We start from the raw sequence: 21,079 nt of genomic DNA on the forward strand, positions 1-21,079 counted from the left end.
TATTCTCCGCATGGATATCAACCTGAATCTTAAAAACCTCCAGAGAAAGAGTTCTCGAGCCCCATATGTAACTTACTCCAGATTTTCACAACTCTCACAGTTAAGAAGTCCTCCTGTGCATTTATGTGAATATTCCCAATTTTAATCTGTCTTTCTCTGCCCTCCAGGAACCACTCTCTAAAAGGGGTGTCCTTCATAGGCCTCCATTCCATGATTAAGCCCTACCCATCTTTTCCACTGTTATAAAGCTACCCTCAAGATTCATTTCCAAAATTAATCCCTGGTTCTTCTCCAGGCTCTTCCAATTCAGCTGTGGGACCCAGAATGGGCATCCACCCTCCAGAAGGCCAGACCTTGAGGGAAAGGCTTTGAGGGAAAGGTTCATGGGATGGTTACAAAGGAAGCTGAGGAATTAGGACTCAGTGAGTCAGACTTCTCTCGTGTGTCAGAGATAGGGGGATTTGGAAGAGCCTATAACACAGGGACAGGATGCATCACTGCCCAGAAAAGCTGGCCCTGCCTGGTTAGAGTTCTTGTAAAGCACCCTCCTTTTGTGTGGCATCTGGTGGCTATAGTAAGCTGATCTTTGGAGCCGGGACCAGGCTGGCTGTACACCCATGTGAGTAAGACCATGCAAATGACCAGGGTAAAAGTAACTGATGACTTGTCTATGAGAAAACAAGCAATGATTTATGGCAAAGTCAGAGATAAATGGAACATTTGTTTTCCATTTCTACAAGCTCTCGGTGACTTAAAGTGTTCCCATTTCTCATATTCAAGGCAGAAATGCCAAGAGCCAGCAGAGTAAATAAAAATCTGAGCGGAATAATTTGTGAAAATGTAAAAAGAGTTCCAGATACCTGGTGCTATCAAGCAACGCCTATAATATCAGCACCAGATAATCTGAACATTCAGGAAATCAGCTAAGTGTCCTTGGGGGGAAAGAGATGGTTAATGGCAAACACAAATTCTCTCGTATTGCAGCAGGTAGCTAAATTCCCTGGTTTGGCTAATGAGCAGATTCTTCCTCTCTGGAGTTTAAGCAGAGTTTTGAACCTCTCTCAGGATAAAGGTGACTCTGACCCCTATTTAAACAGCAGTTATGCCTTGTGAAATAACAAGGCGTGGAGGCAAGATGGTAGGGGCTTATAGCACAGCTTGGGAGGCTGGCAGATCTGGGGAAAATTCTGTCTCTTCTCTGTCTAGCTAATAGTCTCCAGTTTCTCAAAAGCAAAATGACAATAACCACATCATAATAATATGAGACAATACCCAGTACATAGCAAGTAATCGATAAATGATAGCTTTTCTAAATTAGTATTATCATCAAGGTATTGCTGTACTAAAGCTCACATTATTACAAAGGGAAAGGGGAACCGCTTCCCTGGGAAATAGGAAGTCTAAGAAACAAAGACCCAGGGAGACTTTTAGGCTGGTGCTCTCAGATCCTGGTGGGTTCCAGCAGATTAACATCAGGAAGGTTATTGCAAAGTCCTTACTTGTAGTGGGGAAGTACTGGTGCTAACAAGCTCATCTTTGGAGCAGGGACCAGAGTGAGTGTCCAGCCAAGTAAGTAGAGTGGGGCAAGGGTGGACATTGACAACTAATTCTTTTTTGTCCAAGAGGCTGAGTTGAGCCCAGGTATTTTCCTCAGTAAGATCCCAAATGGTTCTTTCCACTCGTCCCTCAAATATCCTCCCGTCTAGCCCTCAATGCCCCAGAAACATCCTTAGTCTGGGACCTAAAGAATCATGAAGCAGGTGATGGGCAAGTAGTCCTGGGCCTTCCATGAGAAGATCCAAGACACTGCTCCCCTGAGCAAGGAGTTGTGCTCTACTAAATTATTGGTTTATTAAAATCACAACCTCCAACCCAGAGCACTACAGCAGGATGGGGCAGGAGGGAAAGGACTGGACACGCCCGAGACAAAATCTCAACACAAAAGAGCAGAAGGTCTAACTCTAAAGAGGGTGATGCTCCAGTCCTTATGGAAAATCAGTGCTTTTCCTATTGAAATAGGAGGTAGGGCCAGTGAGTTTCTGTGCTGGTGTCAACTACAGTGTGCCTCTGGAGGAATGACTGGTAAACTCACATTTGGGAAAGGGACCCGAGTGTCCATAATATCTGGTAAGTCATCCCAGATGGCACCACTTGCAACCCATGGGCCAGTGCCATTAATCCTTGCCCTTGGGAACTTGTGATGACTATGGTAAGGCCAATTGTGGGTGTTCTAACTGATTGCCTTACAGAGGCCTTTATGAAGGAAGAAGGCATCATTATCAATCTTTAAAGTCTGTGTTTCTCTAGGTCAAACACATTAAAATTGAACTCTAATTGTCCAATGGATATTTTTAAATGCCTTCAATGTGGTCATCACTCAGTAAAATATTAGACTGAGTATAGAGACGTCTTAGATAGATTTCTGACCTGTCCCCAAATAGGATAAAAACTAGCAAAAGGGACAGAACTATTGCAAATTCAGCAACCTAAAGACTATTTTAGTACTGGCCAATTGATGATGTCAATAGGTACATTAGAGATTCAGAGGAATAGGGTCTTGGCCGGAAAGTTGGCCTAGATGGAGATGGCTTTCTTTATGCAGCAGAAAAAGGTCCCTTGAGCCTGAAAGATAAATAAGATCTATATGAACAAAGAAAGGAGAGAGAGTGGGTTCCTGGCACAAAGAACAACAAGAAAGAAGGCATGATCTTAAGATTAAACAAGGCACGTGCAATCGGACATAAGTAGCTACATCTGATAATAAGGTTAGATGGAGAGAAAGGCAAAGATGTCTTCTTAGGCAATGAAGAAAATGAATATGAGAGCCTTCAAGAGAATACAGACAGTCAAGACCATAGCCAGCCACTGGGAAACAGAATCCAATTTAGAAATGGAGACCAGATAGGAAGGTGAAAGACCAGCTCTTTCCATTGATAGCTCATGGCCCAGGGACCTCCCCTCTCCTTCCTCAATGGGCTGGAAGAGGGGTTACCCCATTCCTCAGAGGAGAAACTAAGGGTTTCTGTAATGGAGATATTGGAAGTGGTATGGCAGTGTTGCCTCCCAGTTGCAATATGGCAAAGGCACCAGAGTTTCCATCATTCCCGGTAAGTCTTCCCAGGAAGTGTTACTGCTTCCTAATGTTCACCGGAGCCTCGGCAGGATTCAGTCAGTTTCTCTTACTCATATTTCTGGGTTCCTAGGGTCTAACTGCAAAGCACAGATTTCGTGGTAAGGGAGCTTTCAATCACTGTTGTGGCCCTGGGGACCTAAAGCACAGAGCACTGGGACACATGCTTTTGTGGTTAGTTTTGAATTCAAATGAAAGGTTAGGATCTAGAATAGCTGAACATCCACGTTGAAAAGTCTCGCTAGAGCTACCTTTGGAGATATCATCTATGGTAGGACATGTTTATCTTGCTACGGTGGAACAGGATGCTTCTCTCCCAGAAGCCCTTAAAGCCCTAGAAATTAAAAGTGACTTATTTCTTATTTTCAGATAAAAATATTAAGGTTGCGCCAGAGGTACATGGGAGTAAAAGTAAACTGGGGCTTAAAAAAATCAAGTTTAAGCAGATTGTCAAACTGCAGCGGGAAGGCCGGGGAGGGTTGGGGGGCAGAAGGTAGAGGGGTAAAAGATCAACCAAAGGACTTGTATGCATGCATATAAGCATAACCAATGGACATAAGACACTGGGGGACAGGGGAGGCTAGGGGACTGTCTAGGGCAGGGGGAAAAAATGGACACATATGTAATACCCTTTGTAATACTTTAAGCAATAAAAAAAAATAAAATCAAGTTTAGGGATGAGTACCCAGCTTCTTTAACCAAAAAGCCTAATAAGCAGAAATTTTGCAAACCTGATGGTCAGTAGCCCATGTATTTATTCAGCAGTTGTTTGAGCACCTCGTACTAGTATGTGGTAGATACCAGAGATGGGGCAGTAAACCAGAGACGGGCCTGTGCTGCCACGGAGCTGACATCCCAGGGAGCCAATCCTCTTATAGGGCAGATATAGGTCTTAAGAGAGGAAGTTCAAGATTTGGAAGATTATGGCAGACCCTGAATGTCATGCCAAGAAGTTTGGCCATTATTCAACAGGCAGTAGAGAATCCCTGGATTATTTAGAACAGACAGTTCTAGCCAAGTACTTTGGAGGATGAGCTCAAAGAAGAGATTGAGAAGGGGAATGTGGGGAGAGGATGAGCAAGGGAGGAAATCAGAGATAGGGAAGATGAACAGGAGAAACAACAGCAAAAAATGCAGATAGGGAAGCCCAAAGGGTATTAACTGGTAAAAAACAGGGTGTGAAAAAAGCTAAAAATCACCTCAATTATTCTGACTGCATCTATTGCTATTTTATTTTGATCTCTCATCAGCAAAGCTGAGCAATTGGTCTGCCCCTGGTAGTCACCCCTCACAAACTTCAGGATGGCTTTTCAGTCTCACACTCAACTCCTACTGTCTTTCCTCAAAGTCTCATGATCCATGGCATTGCTTTCTCCAGACTGATGCTTTCCAATAGGACTTTCTGTGATGTGGAAATGGTCTATCAGTCTGCACCATCCAATATAGCAGCCACCTCAGAAAATGAGATTTTAATTTTTAATTGAATTTTTAAGTTTATTTAATTTGAGTTAACTTTCATTTAAATAGTCACATGTAGCTAAAGACTATCAATCATATTGGACAGCGAGGTCTTGACCTTCTCCAGCCTGATACCCACTGGCTCTAAGACTTAAGTGAGTGTTGAACCAGGACTCAAAGTTGGGCATCTGGCCCCCACAGCCATCCCTCCTCCCCTATAGGCCAAACTGCATCTGGTGGCAACTTGTCCTCTGCCTTCTTTTGGAGGCCACATTCTCTCAGCATCTCCACATCTTTATGCTCCCCTTCCCAGTCACGCCCACAACTCCCACTGATGACTAAAAAATCCTTTGGGGTGTGTTGGTACTGCTAATGGCTTCCCATCTCTCCCCTCCCAGTAAAAGATTTATGTCATAGGACCTTAACCCACAGTGATGCCAAGTCCCACAGTACGCGGAGATTAAAGGGAAGCTGGCAGAGTCCTTTGGGGCCAAAGCTTTGGATGTCCCTTACATGTGACCATGGACCCAGTATGTTCTGCTGCTCCAGGGGTTGCCCCACCCACAGGCAGTTCTGCCTTGACTCAGCATCCCAAGACCATGCCAAGGGCTAATTTCCCGTTTCAGGTTCAGCTGGATGTCTGCATTGCCAAGACCACCCTGGCTGGCTCAGTAAATGGGGTGCAGCACTAGTCTGAGAAGCCTTGTGTGCATGGTGAGGAGCTGTGGGAGCAGAGAACCACAGGGGCAGGAAGCTGTAGTCCCAACCCTGCTGTAATCTCTCTGGGTGGCCCCAATGTGTTAATCCTCCCTGCAAACCTCTGCTTCTTCCTCTAAAGGCAGGAGGTCTGAAAGAACAAACAATGAGAATTACATTAAAACACTAAACCCTACGGAAATGCTGAAAAATGATTCTCAGCACTGAGGAAAAGCCTTCAGCAACTCCTGCTTCCTGGGGGTGAAGAGTAGAAACTATGCATTACTCGGTAGCACATTGCGGTAACAATATCCTGGTAGTATCAGTAGCTACAACTACTTACCTCTGTTCAATACTTTATTAAATATAATTTTATATGGAAAAACTCTTATTAGTTTCTCAGAAAAGCCTACTTAGGAAGGTGAACGAGGTAACATCTTCATTTTACAAATGAAATTCCTGAGATTTAAGGGGTGGGATGACTTGCTCAGGCTTGCATCTAATAAATGATAGAGCCGGGGCTTTGATAGAAGTCTTCGATTTATAGTCCAAAACTTCTATAGATGTGAGAAATTTCCTAGTAGTGTGACTCACCTTCTAACTTAATTCCAGCCTATTGTAAATTTCTAGGTCCTACCAATGCCCAGCATAAGTGTGAGAGACCAAGCCAGATTCCAAGATGTACAGTTTTCGTTGCTGGGCCTTTTCTCTATGCTCACTTGTCCTGCCAGAGTTGTGTTTTCTATCAGGCCTGCTGAGCATTTGAAGAGGTTCCCATTGAGTAGAAGAGTGAATGGGCCTTCATTTCTGGTTTCCTTGAATGCAGACAGGACCTGGCAGAGGGCATTCACTAAGAGCCTGGCCTCTTGGCCAGGACTCATGGCTTGTACCTGTGCCTGAGTCCCAGTCTGTTGCAAGCAGGTGGTTTCTAGAATGTTCTTTTCCATCTAAAGCTTGAAAATGTCACCTGCCAGGCCCAGTGAATCCTGCTCTTGCCCATCACTGGCATCTGGTCTCAGGCCTCGGTTGGGGAAAAGAGAGAAATGAGCATCTCCTAACCCAGCTCCTTTCGGCCCACAGATATCAAGGACCCTGACCCCGCCGTGTACAAGCTGAAAAGCCCTACATCCAGCAACATTTCCGTCTGCCTATTCACCGACTTTGATTCTAAAGTCAATGTGTCACAAGACCTGAGTTCCACTGTGGTCAACTCTAACAGCACGGCGCTGGACATGCGGGCCATGGATTCGAAGAGCAACGGGGCCCTGCACTGGAGTGAAAGCCCTGATTTCATGTGTGACAACACCTTCGATAGTGAGACCTTCTACCCCAGCTCAGGTGAGTACAGCCTCCATGCCTGTGCAAGCAGAGTCTTCACCCTGCGGCCTAGCTAGTCAGGAGCTCTCTCAGCCCGATGATAACTAAATGCTGCTGTGATGGGTGGCCTCAGCTTCATCAATTGTCAGCAGAGCCCCCTTGTTACTGAGCACCAGTGAGCCCCATCCCGGCAGGCACCGAATGTCCTGGGCAAAAAGAGAAGGGGAGAGGGAGGCAGGAGAGGGCACTGGCTCTCGGTCTCACTCACTCTGAGTTCCCACCTCCCTGCCTCTGCTTGAGCTGTTTGCCCCTTACCCCTCTCCCAGGCCCCATTCTAATGCCCTTCTCCGGTTCCCTCCCCTTGTTTCTTTTTCTCAGCCAGCCCCTGACCTCACTCAGTCATTCAACAACCACTGATTGTGCATACATGGAATGCCAGGCACCGGAGTGTAGTAAAAAAGCCCAGTGAGGGGTTTCCCTAAGGAAACTTCATTCTGGTTGAGGGAAACCACCCGTCAGCAAGGAGAAATCTATATAGCTTCAGAGTATAGTATATGCTTTAACTTGGAGTTGAGGAAACAGCCACCTTAGGGACAAAAGTCAGGAAAGGGCTCTCTGGGGAAATTTATTTGAGCTGAGATATAAAGGATAAAAGCCGTGCCAAGGGCAGAGAAAGGACCCTGTGGAGACCTGGGGCAGGAGCTTAGTGAGAGAGAAGAAGAGCAGTAGGAAATGAGAGGGAAGAAGCAGGCAAGGGCCAGATCAGAGGGCCTCTCAGATCATGAAAGGGCAGGCATTATTCTAATTACCATGAGAAGCTATGGTCTGGCTTTAAGCGGGGAAATAACATTTGGTTTACTTGTTAAAAGAGCACTTTGACTGCTGGTGGGGATTGGATTGCAGGAGCAAGAGTGGAAGCAGCAAGGAAGCTAATGCAGCAGAGAGGTGAGGGAGGTCAGGACAGGGTCCCCTAGTTGCGACTCAAAGGTAGAACTACGCAGAGATGAGAAGGAAAAGAGGGTATCAAGGAAGGTGGCTGGATTTTATGCCTGAGCAGCTGAATCAATGATAGTGTCATTTCCTGAGATGGAGGAAACAAAGGAAGAAATTTGGGGTACAGGGATGGACGACATTACAGCATCTATACCCCTATGGCACTTGGCACTGTGTGTATCTTATTGCCTCTATCAGACTCCATCCTGGAAGCTGCCCAAGGGCAGGGTCTGTGTCTCATGGTTCCTGTGGCCTTGTGTCACGTAACCTGAACTTTGCACAATCAGTGTTTGTTGAGTGAAGTGGTGCCCAGAAGCCAGGGTGTTGGTCCAGGGGCTCTCCCAGCAGGTGCCCACATGTGACAAGTTCCCTCCAGATCTCTCCACGAGGAAATATGGAAAATGCTATAGGCACTCACTTGTCCCACTCCTGGGAGGTCTGGAGTGGGAAAGTCGGCACACTCTGGACTCTAAGAAAATTTCTTTTTTTCTCCTTTTAGGATTTCCCTGTGATGCCACGTTGACAGAGAAAAGCTTTGAAACAGGTAAGAGAGGGGTCTGTCCTCTCTTTTCATGGCTTTGCACGGGTTTGGGGAGCAGTGAGCCCACAGTAACCCTGCCTGGGTAGGGGAGGTTAGAGGGAACTTGTGGATCTAGGAGTGAAGTCCTGAGGAACAGGAACAGCAGTTCAAGCCCTCCCCAGAGCTGCCGGGGTCCTTTCTGGATCCCCAGGTTCCTCTCATCATCTCTCATTTTCTTTTCCATTCTGAGAAATTGGAGGATGAGTCTCTAGGTTTACTCACCCAATGACTCACTTCTAGGCTTCTGAATGCCTTTCAATCACTCCACTGTCAGGAAAGCCAACAAGAGCTTCTGGGTGGCCCAGCTGTGAAATTTCTAATGAGCTGATAGCCCTAACCTAACCAGGTCACCCTGAGGGCAGCTGCCCTCCATGCCAGGGGGGTTTGCCTTCTTTCAAGTAAAGCAGCAGAACTCATGTAGATGGTGATCTTCTCTCTCAAGGAGCCCACCACTCCTCCCCGCCTACCCTAGGCCCATGTTCATTTCCACTCGAGCTGTTTTTATGAGTCATCTGCTTGTGGCTCAACCACTGGGTTCTCACTTAGGGGCCCAGACCCACGGGATTGCAGTGAGTTCTGAGCACCCACCTCCTCCCCATCCCCTGACGGGGCTCAGAAATAAAATAAGGACTAAGTGCAGTTGCTGTTTCCCTTTCGAAATGAAATACTATTGATCCCGAGAAATGTACGAATTTTAGGAGGGGATGTGCACAGAAGCTCAAAGGAGAGGTGGATCCAGGTGCTGAAAGCCACCCCACCCTGCTTTCGGGAAAGCCATGGGCAAGCCATAGGGTGCTGTGCAGACTTCAGGTGCACATGCTTATCAACCACTGTGGCCTCTTGGTTTTGCAGATATGAACCTAAACTTCCAAAACCTGTCAGTGATCGGGCTCCGCATCCTACTCCTGAAAGTGGCCGGCTTCAACCTGCTCATGACGCTGCGGCTGTGGTCCAGCTGAGGTGAGCGGGCATCTCCGCCAGTCGGTGGGGTTTGAGGGTCTTGGGGTGGGTCCCCAAGTTCTGAAAGCAAACCTGTCCTCAGGATCTTCTTTTTAGGTGCTACGTCTGGGCCCACCAAACTCCTCCGTTTTTTTCCTGTTAGGAGTTCCTCTTGTTAATAACCATGGCCTAGGATATTTGCATAACACAGTGCATTCCTCGGGTAACACAGTCACCTCAGCTGAGTCATGTCTCACAAAGTATGAGCAGTGGCTATTATCCTCATTTTGGAAAGGAAGAAACTGGGGCCAAGTGACATCAAGAGCCACACACTAACGAGTGAGAAGAAAAATAGAGAAATTCAGGACCCCAACACGCATTTATACTTCTACTGTACCTTCCATCATGCCTTCCAGCACATCCCTTTCACTGCAAAACCTGGTGGGGTTCCCAATTCCTTTCCTCATGTCCTGTGCCTCCAATATATGAGAAGAAATTTCACTCTTATTATTATATTATACCCTCATCCTGGCAGGAGGCTCCACACCCTTTCCCCCCAGTGTCCCTGGTCATCCTGCTGACCAGTGCATCCCATCCTACCACCATCAAAAACAACTCCAGGGTCCATTTGCTCCTAGAACTCTGCAAGTGGAGGCATCTCCATCGCATCCCCAGCTGTCCAGGATTTGTCTCCTCAGTGCCCAGCCTGACTTTCGTTCTTCCTCATTCCAGGTCAGCAAGAATCTGAGAGCCCAATGCTCCTCGCTGCTCGCTCCTCACCGCCCTTCTCTCCCTCAAGCAGAGACGCGCCCTCAGCCTCCATGAAGGAGAAGGCTCCCTCCACCTCTCGGGCCCCACTGACAATGCCACCAACTGGATCCTACCAGATATTTGCAATCAAGATGTTGAAGAGCTGCCAAATGCTGCTACCACTCCTCTGTCCCCCCACTGCTGCTTGTCACTGCCCCATGTTCCCAGCAAAGGCAGAGGCTACTGCAGCTTCTCCTGGCTGTGGCCGCCCTCTCCCTGCCAGAGACTGCTTCTGATGCCCCACTGGGTGGTGGATCACCAGGGCGTTCTCTCGGGTTCTAGCTCCTGGAGAATGTTGTGAGCAGCTTATATTTTTTAAATAGTGTTCATAAAGAAATAGATATCACCCTTTTCCCCAAGATGTGGGGGAAATTATCTCATTATCTAGGCCCTGCTGTGCTGTGTATCTAAGCCGCATTGTATATTCTGCTGCCCTGGCTTCATTAAAAGTGATTTGGAAGAGCAAAGACTGTCTCCTGTTTGACTGGGTTTGGTCGGGGTCACTTTCAGCTCACTGTTGATCACTAGCTGAGCAGAAGGAAACCAACACATTTGTCAATGATGACATCCAGGGAGCCTAACTCAACAAGCTGCATAAGTCAACCTCTTCTTGGAAGAACCTCTAAAAAATTCCACTTAGAAGGCTGTGCTGGGGGCAAGGCAAACCCACTTAAAAGCTTGGGTCCCTATTCTTGCGTTTTCATGCCACACCACTGGGCCACTTGTGGCAGGAGGCCCATGGACAGGGTGGTAGCAACTGTAGTTAAAATTCGGCAGACAGGGACCACACAGCAAGTATCCCCCAAATGCCACCCACTGCCTCCTGTCCCCCAGGAACATTGCCTTTGCCTTTCCTTTCGGACTGATTTCCCGTAGAAACTACATTGTCCCACAAATTCGTGGCTGGGGACCACCCAATAGTCTACCGCCTGGGTCCCAACCCAGTGCCCAGCTCCTTGGGGGGGGGGGGGAACCCTAGCTAGACTTTATACTCCCACCATCCTGGATGTGAGGATAAGAAAAGGGGAGATGAGCTCTCTCCCCTTGAGCCCAGGAACTAAGCCAAGGAGAGTAGATGTTTCACGCCCTACCTGGAGGACAGAAGGTGGGACTCCCTGGGGCCCCCTGAGCCTCCTGCTGCCTGAGCATCTTTCCTCGTGTCATAGATGCTAATGGGAACCCCCTCAGAGATCACTCAGCCATTCAGCTCTCAATTACTGCTATGAAGACTAAAGCCTAGCCCAGCCGGCATGAGCATCGGCCTATGACCCAGGAGGTCATGCTTCGTTTCCGGTCACATGCCTGGGTTGCAGGCTCGATCCCCAGTGTGGGACGTATAGGAGGCAGCCAATAAATGATTCTTTCTCATCATTAATGTTTCTCTCTCTCTCTCCCTCTCTCTCCTCTCTGAAATCAATAAAAACGTAATAATAATAATAATAATAATAATTGATCATAATAAACAGACTAAGGCCTAGTGGCCGGAGGGCATCCTATCTCCAAATACCTCTAAGGTCCACCTGCATGTCTCTGACCACATCAGTTAGAAACATACAAGTCCTTCCGGCTACCATCCGGGCCTGCTTCTGTTCACGGCGACAGAGCCACCAGCTCAGCAGGTGACCTGGGCATATCCCTCCCCTCCATAAGCTCCAGAGTCACCACCTGTAAAATGTCAGCTGAGATTGGAGGCTGTCTCCAGCTCCATGCACCTCTGATTCGGTGGCATCCGTGGAACCCCGCTGTCCGCGTCCTGGCCGGCCCCACCAGGCGGAGTTACAATCCCCAGCTCCCTGAGCTGCTTCATCTGCAGCCTCAACACAAGTCCCTCTAAAGATCACTAATAGGAAAGGTCTCCGTGGAAGTCCCATCACCACGGCTCACTCACAGGCAGGAGGACCGGAACCTCCCTCCCAAAGGCAGGATGTGCTGCCTGCAGGGAACGCAACGCTGCCTGCTCATCAGTCTGACACAAGGCCGGTGATTCCACCGTTGGGGGTTTCTTTCCATTAATTCTCTTCCCCTTATTAGATGAAAATGTCCCTGGGAGAGCTAACAGAGCAAGTGTTTATCAACGGCTTAAACCTTAGCACAAATTAGTTTGTCTTCTTTCTCTCCTGAAGTGCTCATTCACTTCGGTCTGTATACAAAAGATCAAGCGAAGGACAAGCAGGTGGCCAGGGAGGCAGGTCTGCTCCTGAGAGGTGGCTGCAAAGATACGGAGGCTGAAGGGGACACAGGCGTGGGGCAGGGACCTGGAAGGCAGTAAAGGGCCCAAAGACAGGCCCCTCCAAGGACCCTGGAGGAGGCCCAGACTGAAGGAGGCCCAGGGAGCCTGCAGAGTGGTGCCAGCCCCGGGCCTCCGAGGGCAGGGCCCACAGTCACTGGACTCCTAGGGCCACCCGAGGACTTGTGAGGTGACATGGCACTGGCTGGCGATCCACCCAGACCCTGGAGGGAGTCAGGCCTCCTCCTCCCAGGCCCTGTCCAAGTGGAGGGTGACGAGGCCGCAGGCAGGTGGGAGGCCATCTGGACATATGGTCAGCACTGCCCCCTAAGAAACTTCCACCTCAAACCAGGGGTTCCTCAACCCCGGAAAGAACTTTCCCCTAAGTCTGAGGTTGTTAAGCCTAAAGCCCATTAAGGCCCAGTCAGAAAGCAACCCAGGGGCCACTGGCTGTGCTGTGGGGGGAAGTGGGTACAGAGACACCCTTGGTCCACTCTGTGCTCACATCTGGCCCCAGCCCCACTGGGGACGTCAGGGGAAGCAAAGTGGCCTTGTAAGGAGGCCCAGGGGAAGGGCCCCTGAGCCCACTAGGAGGGTCAGCGCTGGGCTGGGCCCGTACAGCAGGGACCAGGTGCTGTCCAGCCTGGAGGGAAGAGGTCGCTTTGGAAACCTGGAGCGGGGTCACCAGGTCCGTCTGGAGGCCCTGCCACGCAGAGCCTGAGTCCCCGTGAGCAGGGCCCAGCTTGAAGGAGGGAAGGCTGCCCTCCGGCCGAGCTCATCACAAAAGCCAGTTAGAGAATGGATGTCTCTGAACAGCAGGGCTACTGCCCCTAAAGGCTTCCCCTCAGGCCAGCCCTGGAGGCAGAAGAACGGACCAAAGGGCTTCTCGTGAATTCAGGCCTAAGAGTCTAGAAGATCCTCTGACACTTCACGTGGAGACCTGCCCACTGAGGACAGCTGGAATCACAGTCCAGTCAGGAGAAGGGCAGACTAAGCGAGTATGTGCTTCAGAGGGTGTTCTTCTGCCGTGACCCACCCCTGGAGAGGCAGCCACCTACGTCTTGAAGGATTGTTTATCGTCTTGGTCTGCCCATAAAATTCAACTCCCCTAGGGTTACATGGAAAGCCCTTTGCAGATATCACCTTTTCAGGCAACATCTCGGCAAGAAATGCCACTGGCCTGTGAGCACTTTGGATGGGAAGTGCACCTCGTTCACCCCCGTGTCTGCAACACCCAGCACAGTGCCTGGCTCACAACGCATGCTCAACATACACTTAACCAGCAAAAGGACGAATAAACGATTAGTGTGATGGGTACTTGGGAGGGAGCCAAGTTAGAGGGGGAGCATAAGAGAAGGGAAGGGGGGCCCTGACCGGTTTGGCTCAGTGGATAGAGAGTCGGCCTGTGGACTGAAAGGTCCCAGGTTCGATTCCAGTCAAGGGCATGTACCTGGGTTGCGGGCACATCCCCAGTAGGAGATGTGCAGGAGGCAGCTGATCGATGTTTCTCTCTCATCGATGTTTCTAACTCTCTATCCCTCTCCCTTCCTCTCTGTAAAAAATCAATAAAACATATTTTTTAAAAAAGAGAGAGAGAGAGAGAGAGAGAAGGGAAGGGGGGAATGGATAGAGGGGGTGGCCTGTTTCACAGATTTGCCAAAAGCAAGAGCTACCAGGGAAAGTAAAACCTCAGGAAGGGCCTTGGCCAGCGCAGCCCCCACGGCACTCAGCTAATACATCCTGGGGGGTGGTGACTCTGGGAAGGCAACGGGGCATCCAGCGTCAGTGCTCTGGTCACTGAGCAGCCGGGCCAACGTCCAGGGCTGAAGGTCCCATTACCACTCCACCTCTCATTCTCCACGTCTTATCTTAACGCCCCTTCTCCAATCTACCTCCAGGGGCAATGGGTGGGCCAGGGGGAGCCAGCCGCGGTCTTCCTGTTAATAACTATACTGGCTGATGAGGACCCGACACAGGACCACAGGCCCTGCCTCTGCGTAAGGCCACCTGGTTTGCAGGCTTTGTTTCATCCAGACACACACGCGTGAGGTTTCCTCTGAGCATCACATTAATTTTGAAATTAATAAACAGGTCAGACAGTGAGTCAGTAGCCAGAAGTAGGACAGGAAGTGGAAAAAAGTCTCCCACTTCCCTCCAGGTGTTTGGGGGCTTGGGACAGCCCCTTCCCATTTCCATGACGTCATGGTTGCCGAGAGGGGCAAGTAGGGCACCCTTTGAAGCTTTCCCGCAAAAGCCACATCCTCTGGAAAGAAGAGTTAAAAATACTGAGTTCGAGATACCATCGCCCTAGGCCACGTGCCGAGGCCCGGCAGCCTGGGCCGTTACACCGCCAACCACAGGTGCGGCAGGAAGGCCCCACGCAGGAGGGGCTGGCAGCCCCGCCCAGCAGCAGGCTGAGATGCTGCACACCCGATCACTGAGAGGCCTCCCCGCCCCACCTCTGCACCCCCCTTCTGAACCAAGCCCTAAGATCAAACCTTGATCTCACCTCATTAAACCCTTGCTTAATACAGGACAGGCCCTCAACGCTTAAGTCCAGCCCACCTTCCCCTAGGAGGTGGGGCGGCCACATCTGTCCACAAGCACAGCTGGAGCTGGTTCTCAAAAAAAAAAAAAATTCTCCATTCCAGGCAAGGCCGGAGTGATGGCCCTGACTGACATCTGCTTCTCAGAGACCAGAATACCAGAATTCAGGATGCGAGGGGGCAAGGGGCCTGAAAGCTGAGACCAGAACCTAAGACCCAGGGAACGAACACAGGACTTGGACATCCTGCACTGTGGTAGTGTCCTCAGCCATCCACCTGGGGGCAGCAGCGCTCCACGAAAGAGGCCTCTTTCTCCTCAATCGGTTCAATCCGGGGATAGAAAACCCTCAAAGCTTAGGAAAACCTCTTTTCCAAGGAAAATAAAGGGCAAGTGACTTATTCTGCGAGCCCCAGCCCTTTGCCAGTTACTGCACTGGGCTCCCGGCCCGTGTAATCCTGTCACCCCAAGGAGAGAAGATCTGGGACTGGCCCCACAGGCAGCAGGGGGCACCCCTTGCCCAGGATCCTCAGGCCTGCTCATCCAGAGCGCCGTAGGGAGCCCTGAGAAAGGGACCCCTGAGAAAGGGACCCCTGAGAAAGGGACTGGGCAGCCCTGCTGCCTGGGGGAGCAGAGTCCGAATCAAGTAGTCTGGGCTGGGGTCCAAGACCTACACTTTCCTTAGCTTGCGCCCTGGGCAGGTCTCTAACCGCCCACATCCATGGGAGCCCACACGGGTCAGTCTCTCTCAGAGAACAGTAAGAACAGGGCTTGCTTTCACGTTGCCTACAAGCCAGAGGCTCTGGGTGGGGTGCAGTCTCTGTTCAAACCCTACTACACCACACAGATGACCTCCAGCACAGGCTAAGGAATCACCGGTATCGCTGCCTCTGGGGTAGGAGGATTGACGGCAAAGGGGCACAACGAGTCCCTCGGGGTGGTGGGATGTTCTGTATCTTGATCTGGGTGATGGTAACACAGGTCAAAATGTGTCACACTGTACACCTAAGATTTGTGCACTTCAGTCTATGTAAGTTATATCTCAGTAAAGTACTGTTCCCTTTAAATACACACAATTTATCTGTAAGGAGCTAACATTCCAGGGAGGACCTGGCATGAGATGTATCAATGACTGTGATTGCTTGAGGGAGGTTTTTGTTACTGTATTTCAGGGAGGAGTCCTGAGGCAGGAACCCAGAGACCCCGTTACCTGTAACCTTCACTACCCTCACTAGCCTTCTCTCCTAGGGCTTTTAACGTTCCTGAGTCTCCATTTTTTCATTAATCAAACATTTAAAAAGTAACCCACTTCAATGTTGTTGAAGGGATCATAAGAGATAATGGGTGTGAAAATGCTTAGTAAACTGAAATTCAGATTATAAGGGAATGCCCAAAAAGATGAACTGTGATCCCGCATCAGGTCAGTCAGGCTGGGTCAGACTGGACCACCACAACGAAATAAAAGCGGGGCTGCCCTTAACCGAGCCCGACCCGTGAGCTTAGGGCTCCAAGGCCCACTGTGTCTCACTGTTTCCCACAGTGGATGGCCACTGCTCCCTTCACTGTGGCCCCAGGAGTTTCTTTTCTTTTTTCTTTTTCTGTAAATGGGTACTTTTTTAAAAAATCTTTATTGTTGGAAGTATTACATAGGTTCTCTTTTTCCCCCCCATTAACCTCTTCCAGCCAGCTCCTGTCCCTCCCCACCGCCTCACCCAGGTCTCACCACCCATTGTCTGTGTCCATGGGTCATGCATATATGCATACAAGCTCATTGGTTGATCTCTTCACACCCACCCTCCCCTGCCTTCCCTCTGAGGATCAATCTGTTCATGTTTCTATGTCTCTGTATCTTATTTTTGGTCATCATTTTATGTTGCTCATTAGATTCCACATATGAGTGAGATCATGTGATATTTATCTTTCTCTGACTGGCTTATTTCGCTTAGCATAATGCTCTCCAGGTCCATTCATGCTGTTGCAAATGGTAAGAGTTCTTTCTTTTTTACAGCAGCCTAGTATTCCACTGTGTAAACATACCATAGTTTTTTAGTACTTGGATGGGAGAGCCAGGGGTTTCCTGTTACACCATCACTTGCCTTCTGTTGTCCCCTCCACAGCTTCCAGCTCCAGAAGAGCTGACGAAAGGTAATTACAGAACCAGGAGGCCCTGGCTAGCTTGTGGCCAACTTTCTGACAAAAGCCAGGACTCCTGGTCCCAGAGCACTCCGGGCCTCGGGCCTTGCCCTCCGAGTCCACACTGCACCGACCCTGGCTACTCTGGTTCCTTATCTTCCTTCCCACCCTCTGGTGGCCTCTCTGCCTTCAGAAGGGCTCCCTTGGCCCCTGGCAGGGCACAGGCTGAAAGCATGAAGCCAGACCTCTACAGCAGCCTCCATGGGCAGCTTCTCTGGGCAGCCACCCTCTCAGGCCAATACCCTAAATGGTTAGGGTGGGGGGCCCACCACTTCGGGAAGAGGGAGCCCAGTCTCCCTGTTAGCTCTGGAAATGTGGGCATGCTCCCACTCCAGAGGCAATAGGATCCAGGGGAGAAGTCCCGCCCATTTTCAAAGCCTTCCAAAACTCTCCCAAGAAGCAGAGGCGAGTGCCTGTCTACCCTTTCCCTGAACCACCCACACAAAATTCACAGAGAAGGAAAATATTAGAAGAGCATACAAATGTAAGACAGGGCTGGCAGAACTTCAGAGGGTTACAGTGGATGAAGGCATGTGGTTTGAGAGTGGTGAGCAACTGCAGCCTTGATGGGAAGAAACCAGGATGACCTTAAAAAGGACTTTATTCCAGTGGAGACTTCGAGACACTATTTTTAGCAACCTCTATAGGGTGTCCTTGCTTCTCCTTGCTGTCCCGAGTTATTCGTGATCTCCCAAAGGACATGGGTGGGACAACATCCGTATCCAGGATCTTTATGAATATCCTGTATCTATACAACAGCAAAGCAAACATCTCTTGATTTTCTTGGTAAACTTACACAGTAGGCCAAGTATTACCTCCCCTTTCACGAATGAGGAAAGAGGTGAAGTGGCTTGCTTGGGATCACAGTGAACTAAGCTCACATTAGCACTGGTCTCTGATCCCCTGGCTTTCCACCGGAACTGTGGACACCCAAGTCCCAGTGGTTCTGGATGCAGCCATCATAGAGGAAGGAGCAGACCGGGGTGGCAGAATACCCCCAGACCTGTGTCTTATATTCTCCCTTCCCTCTTCTGTGATTCTGCACCCACTTGATCCCCCTTTAGGATCAGATTTTAGGCAAAACAGAGCCCTGAACATTTAGAAGGCACTCCCTCAATAAAAGTTGTTTATGTTAGGCCTGGCCAGCGTGGTTCAGTGGTTGAGCATCAACCTATGAACCAGGTGGTCATAGTTTGGTTCCCAGTCAGGTGACAGGGTTGCAGGCTCGATCCCCAGTGTGGGGCATGCAGGAAGCAGCCAATCAATGATTCTCTCTCATCATTGATGTTTCTCTCTCCCCCTCTCCCTTCCTCTCTGAATTCAATAGAAATATATATATTTTTAAAGTTATTGAGGTTAGTAGTCTCCTGAGGCCATACTCTTTGCGCATGCAAACTCTACTACTCAATCATCTGGCAATGAGAAGCAGCTAAGTAATATCTAGACCAGCCGTGAGCAAACTACGGCCCGTTTGAAAAGAATAAAAATAAAAAAAAAAAAAAAAAAAAAGACCGTTCCCTTTTATGTAATGATGTTTACTTTGAATTTATATTAGTTCACACAAACATTCCATCCATGCTTTTGTTCCGGCCCTCCGGTCCAGTTTAAGAACCCATTGTGGCTCTCGAGTCAAAAAGTGTGCCCACCCCTGGACTAGACACACTCCCACTGACTGGTCTCAGCTGTCAGATCTTAGCCTAAATGTCACCTGCTCAGAGGTCTTTCCTGGCCACTGTGTCTAAGCAGCTCCCTCCCCATCCCCATTTAAGATCACATCCTGCCGAAACCGGTTTGGCTCAGTGGATAGAGCGTCCGCCTGCGGACTGAAAGGTCCCAGGTTCGATTCCCATCAAGGGCATGTACCTGGGTTGCGGGCACATCCCCAGTAGATGTGCAGGAGGCAGCTGATCGATGTTTCTCTGTCATCGATGTTTCTAACTCTCTATCTCTCTCCCTTCCTCTCTGTAAAAAATCAATAAAATATATTTATAAAAGAAAAAAAAGATCACATCCTACTGTTTATTTCCTTCACTCCACTTACATGATTCTATCAATGCCAAATTGGGTCTCATCCCAACTAGAATTTTAGGCTCAGAAAAGGGAGGCGTGCTATCTGTTCCGATCACCTCTGTATCTCTAGTACCTGGCACAGAACAGGCACTCAAACATTCTTTTAACTAAATGAAGGTGTAGTAGAAAGACTGAGCTCTCTCACCAAAATGACTTTTATTAATATGCTGCAACTAGACGGGGGTAAAATATTGATAATTGTTAAAGCTGAGTGTTGGGTATATGGGAGTTTATTTGACTCTTCTCTTGACATATATGAGCATCTCATTAATAAAAACTTAGTAACAAAATTATTCATCCCAGGGGTTTAATAAGGCAGAGCAGACCTGACTAGATCCTAATGAGAGCTCCTAGAGAGGTCTCTCCTCCAGGAAAAAGGAAGGCCTGCCATTGGCCACCACAGTCCTTCAGCTGAAAGCCAGTAAAACTGGATGTGCTGCTGAGGGAGAAAAATAAGATGTCTGGAACAGTTCTCAGCGTTTCTGATGATGCTAGGAGAGGGCTGATCGTACAGCAGTTACATTAACAAGGTACTTTACCTTAAATTTTATTGGGACAACTGTGTGAGTATCATTATCCCCCTGCTTCTTACTTTATCTCATCCAAAGCCTAATCCAAATGCTTTGGAATCAGGAGGAAATAAGATTCAAACCCTAACAACTGCACACTGAGTTTCTATTTCCTCATCAAAAAATGGAGAATACCACCACCCTACCTCATGGAGTTATAGGGAAACATAAGTAACAGGAGGATGCTTAATGCCACGTCAGACATGGTAGATGGTCAATGTTAGCACTCACCCGGACAGCAAAGGCTGTCTTACCTTTTATATTATTCTGTGCACTATGCAGGATAGTGCTTAGGTGCCTAATTATTTGCAAAATTTCAGACAAAAGGTCCAAAAACAAAGTAAGTGGCAGAACAGGTCCTTGAATCAACACCTTCGGATCAAGCAAGTACATTCTGCAACACCAGGGTGCCTCTCTGGTGGCTTAAAAATATACCCCTTTTCCACTGAATTGACATAAGTTTTGCATAAGCTTGGGCCCATCTATTAATTCAGTGTAAGCAAGTGACATAGTCTTTTATTTAGTTCTTCATAAGCTTTCTCCTCCTCTATTCTCATTCCCTCATCCTGTTCAGGAAAGTGTTGTTTTCCCCCACAGGAAAAAGCCATTTTCTGTATTTATTACATTTTTTTAAATGAAATGTAGTTAGAAAGTTACATAGCACTGAGATATTAGTTTAGAGGCCCAGACCTGCAAGCCAAGAAGGGAAGACAGTCCAGCCTGTGTGGCTCAGTGGTTGAGCATTGAGCTATGAACCAGAAAGTTATGGTTCGATTCCCAGTCAGGACTCATGCCTGGATTGCAGGCTCAATCCCCAGTGTGGAGCATGCAGGATGCAGCTGGTCAATAATTCCCTCTCATTGTTGGTGTTTCTCTCTCTTCTCTTCTCTCCTCTCTCTCTCTCTCGCTCTCTCTCTCTCTCTCTCTCTCATCTCCATCTCCCTCTCTCTCTCCCTCTCCCTTCCTCTCTGAAATCAATGAAAAAAATTTTTATTTTAGTTTTTAAAAGAAGGGAGGACAGGAGAGTCACACTGAGTTTGTATACAAGTTCCCCAGCCTCTAGTAACCGGCCAGTGCTAGTTTGCTGGACCTCCAAAACCAACTATGACTAAAAAAGTGTTTTGAAACACAAGATGAAAAGATGTGATCAGAGGCCAAAGGTATAGGCTGCTAAAAGAAGAAAACACAAGAGATGGTTTCCACATGATAGAGGAGACAGGAAATGTGTGGGCAGGAGGTGCTCAAGGCTGAGCTTCCGCCACTGCAAAGAATGGAAGGGAGCAGACTATGTACAGTGCTTGTGGCAATGGCTTCCGGCTCCACAAAAGAGCACAGAAAATAAAAATAAACACCCAAAAAGGTGTTGAGCTAGAGGCAACAGGAAATGCTAGGATATAGCTCTCTATCCCGTTGTACTCAAAATCTGCTTGCTCTACGTGCTGCATTGAGCACTCATGTGGAAGGCCAATGGAACGGCATCATTAGAATACAGCCATTGGGTATCGAGAAAGGCCCAAAGACAGGAAGAGACATCTAGTGAACAGATTACTCAC

General features: G+C 48.7%; 1 gene segment (V, D, J or C); it reads left to right on the top strand.

The window, feature by feature from the left end:
- The window catches only part of LOC102771033, a 135,595-nt gene extending 125,205 nt beyond the window's left edge, over positions 1–10,390 (top strand). The window contains 4 exon segments of the C gene segment in view: positions 6,365–6,622; positions 8,094–8,138; positions 9,027–9,134; positions 9,846–10,390. Of these exon segments, the coding sequence occupies positions 6,365–6,622; positions 8,094–8,138; positions 9,027–9,133 (410 nt within the window).
- Positions 10,391–21,079: the final 10,689 nt, after the last annotated feature.

Source organism: Myotis davidii, unplaced genomic scaffold, assembly GCF_000327345.1.
Source record: "Myotis davidii unplaced genomic scaffold, ASM32734v1 scaffold1949, whole genome shotgun sequence".
NCBI classification, from domain to species: Eukaryota; Metazoa; Chordata; class Mammalia; order Chiroptera; family Vespertilionidae; genus Myotis; species Myotis davidii.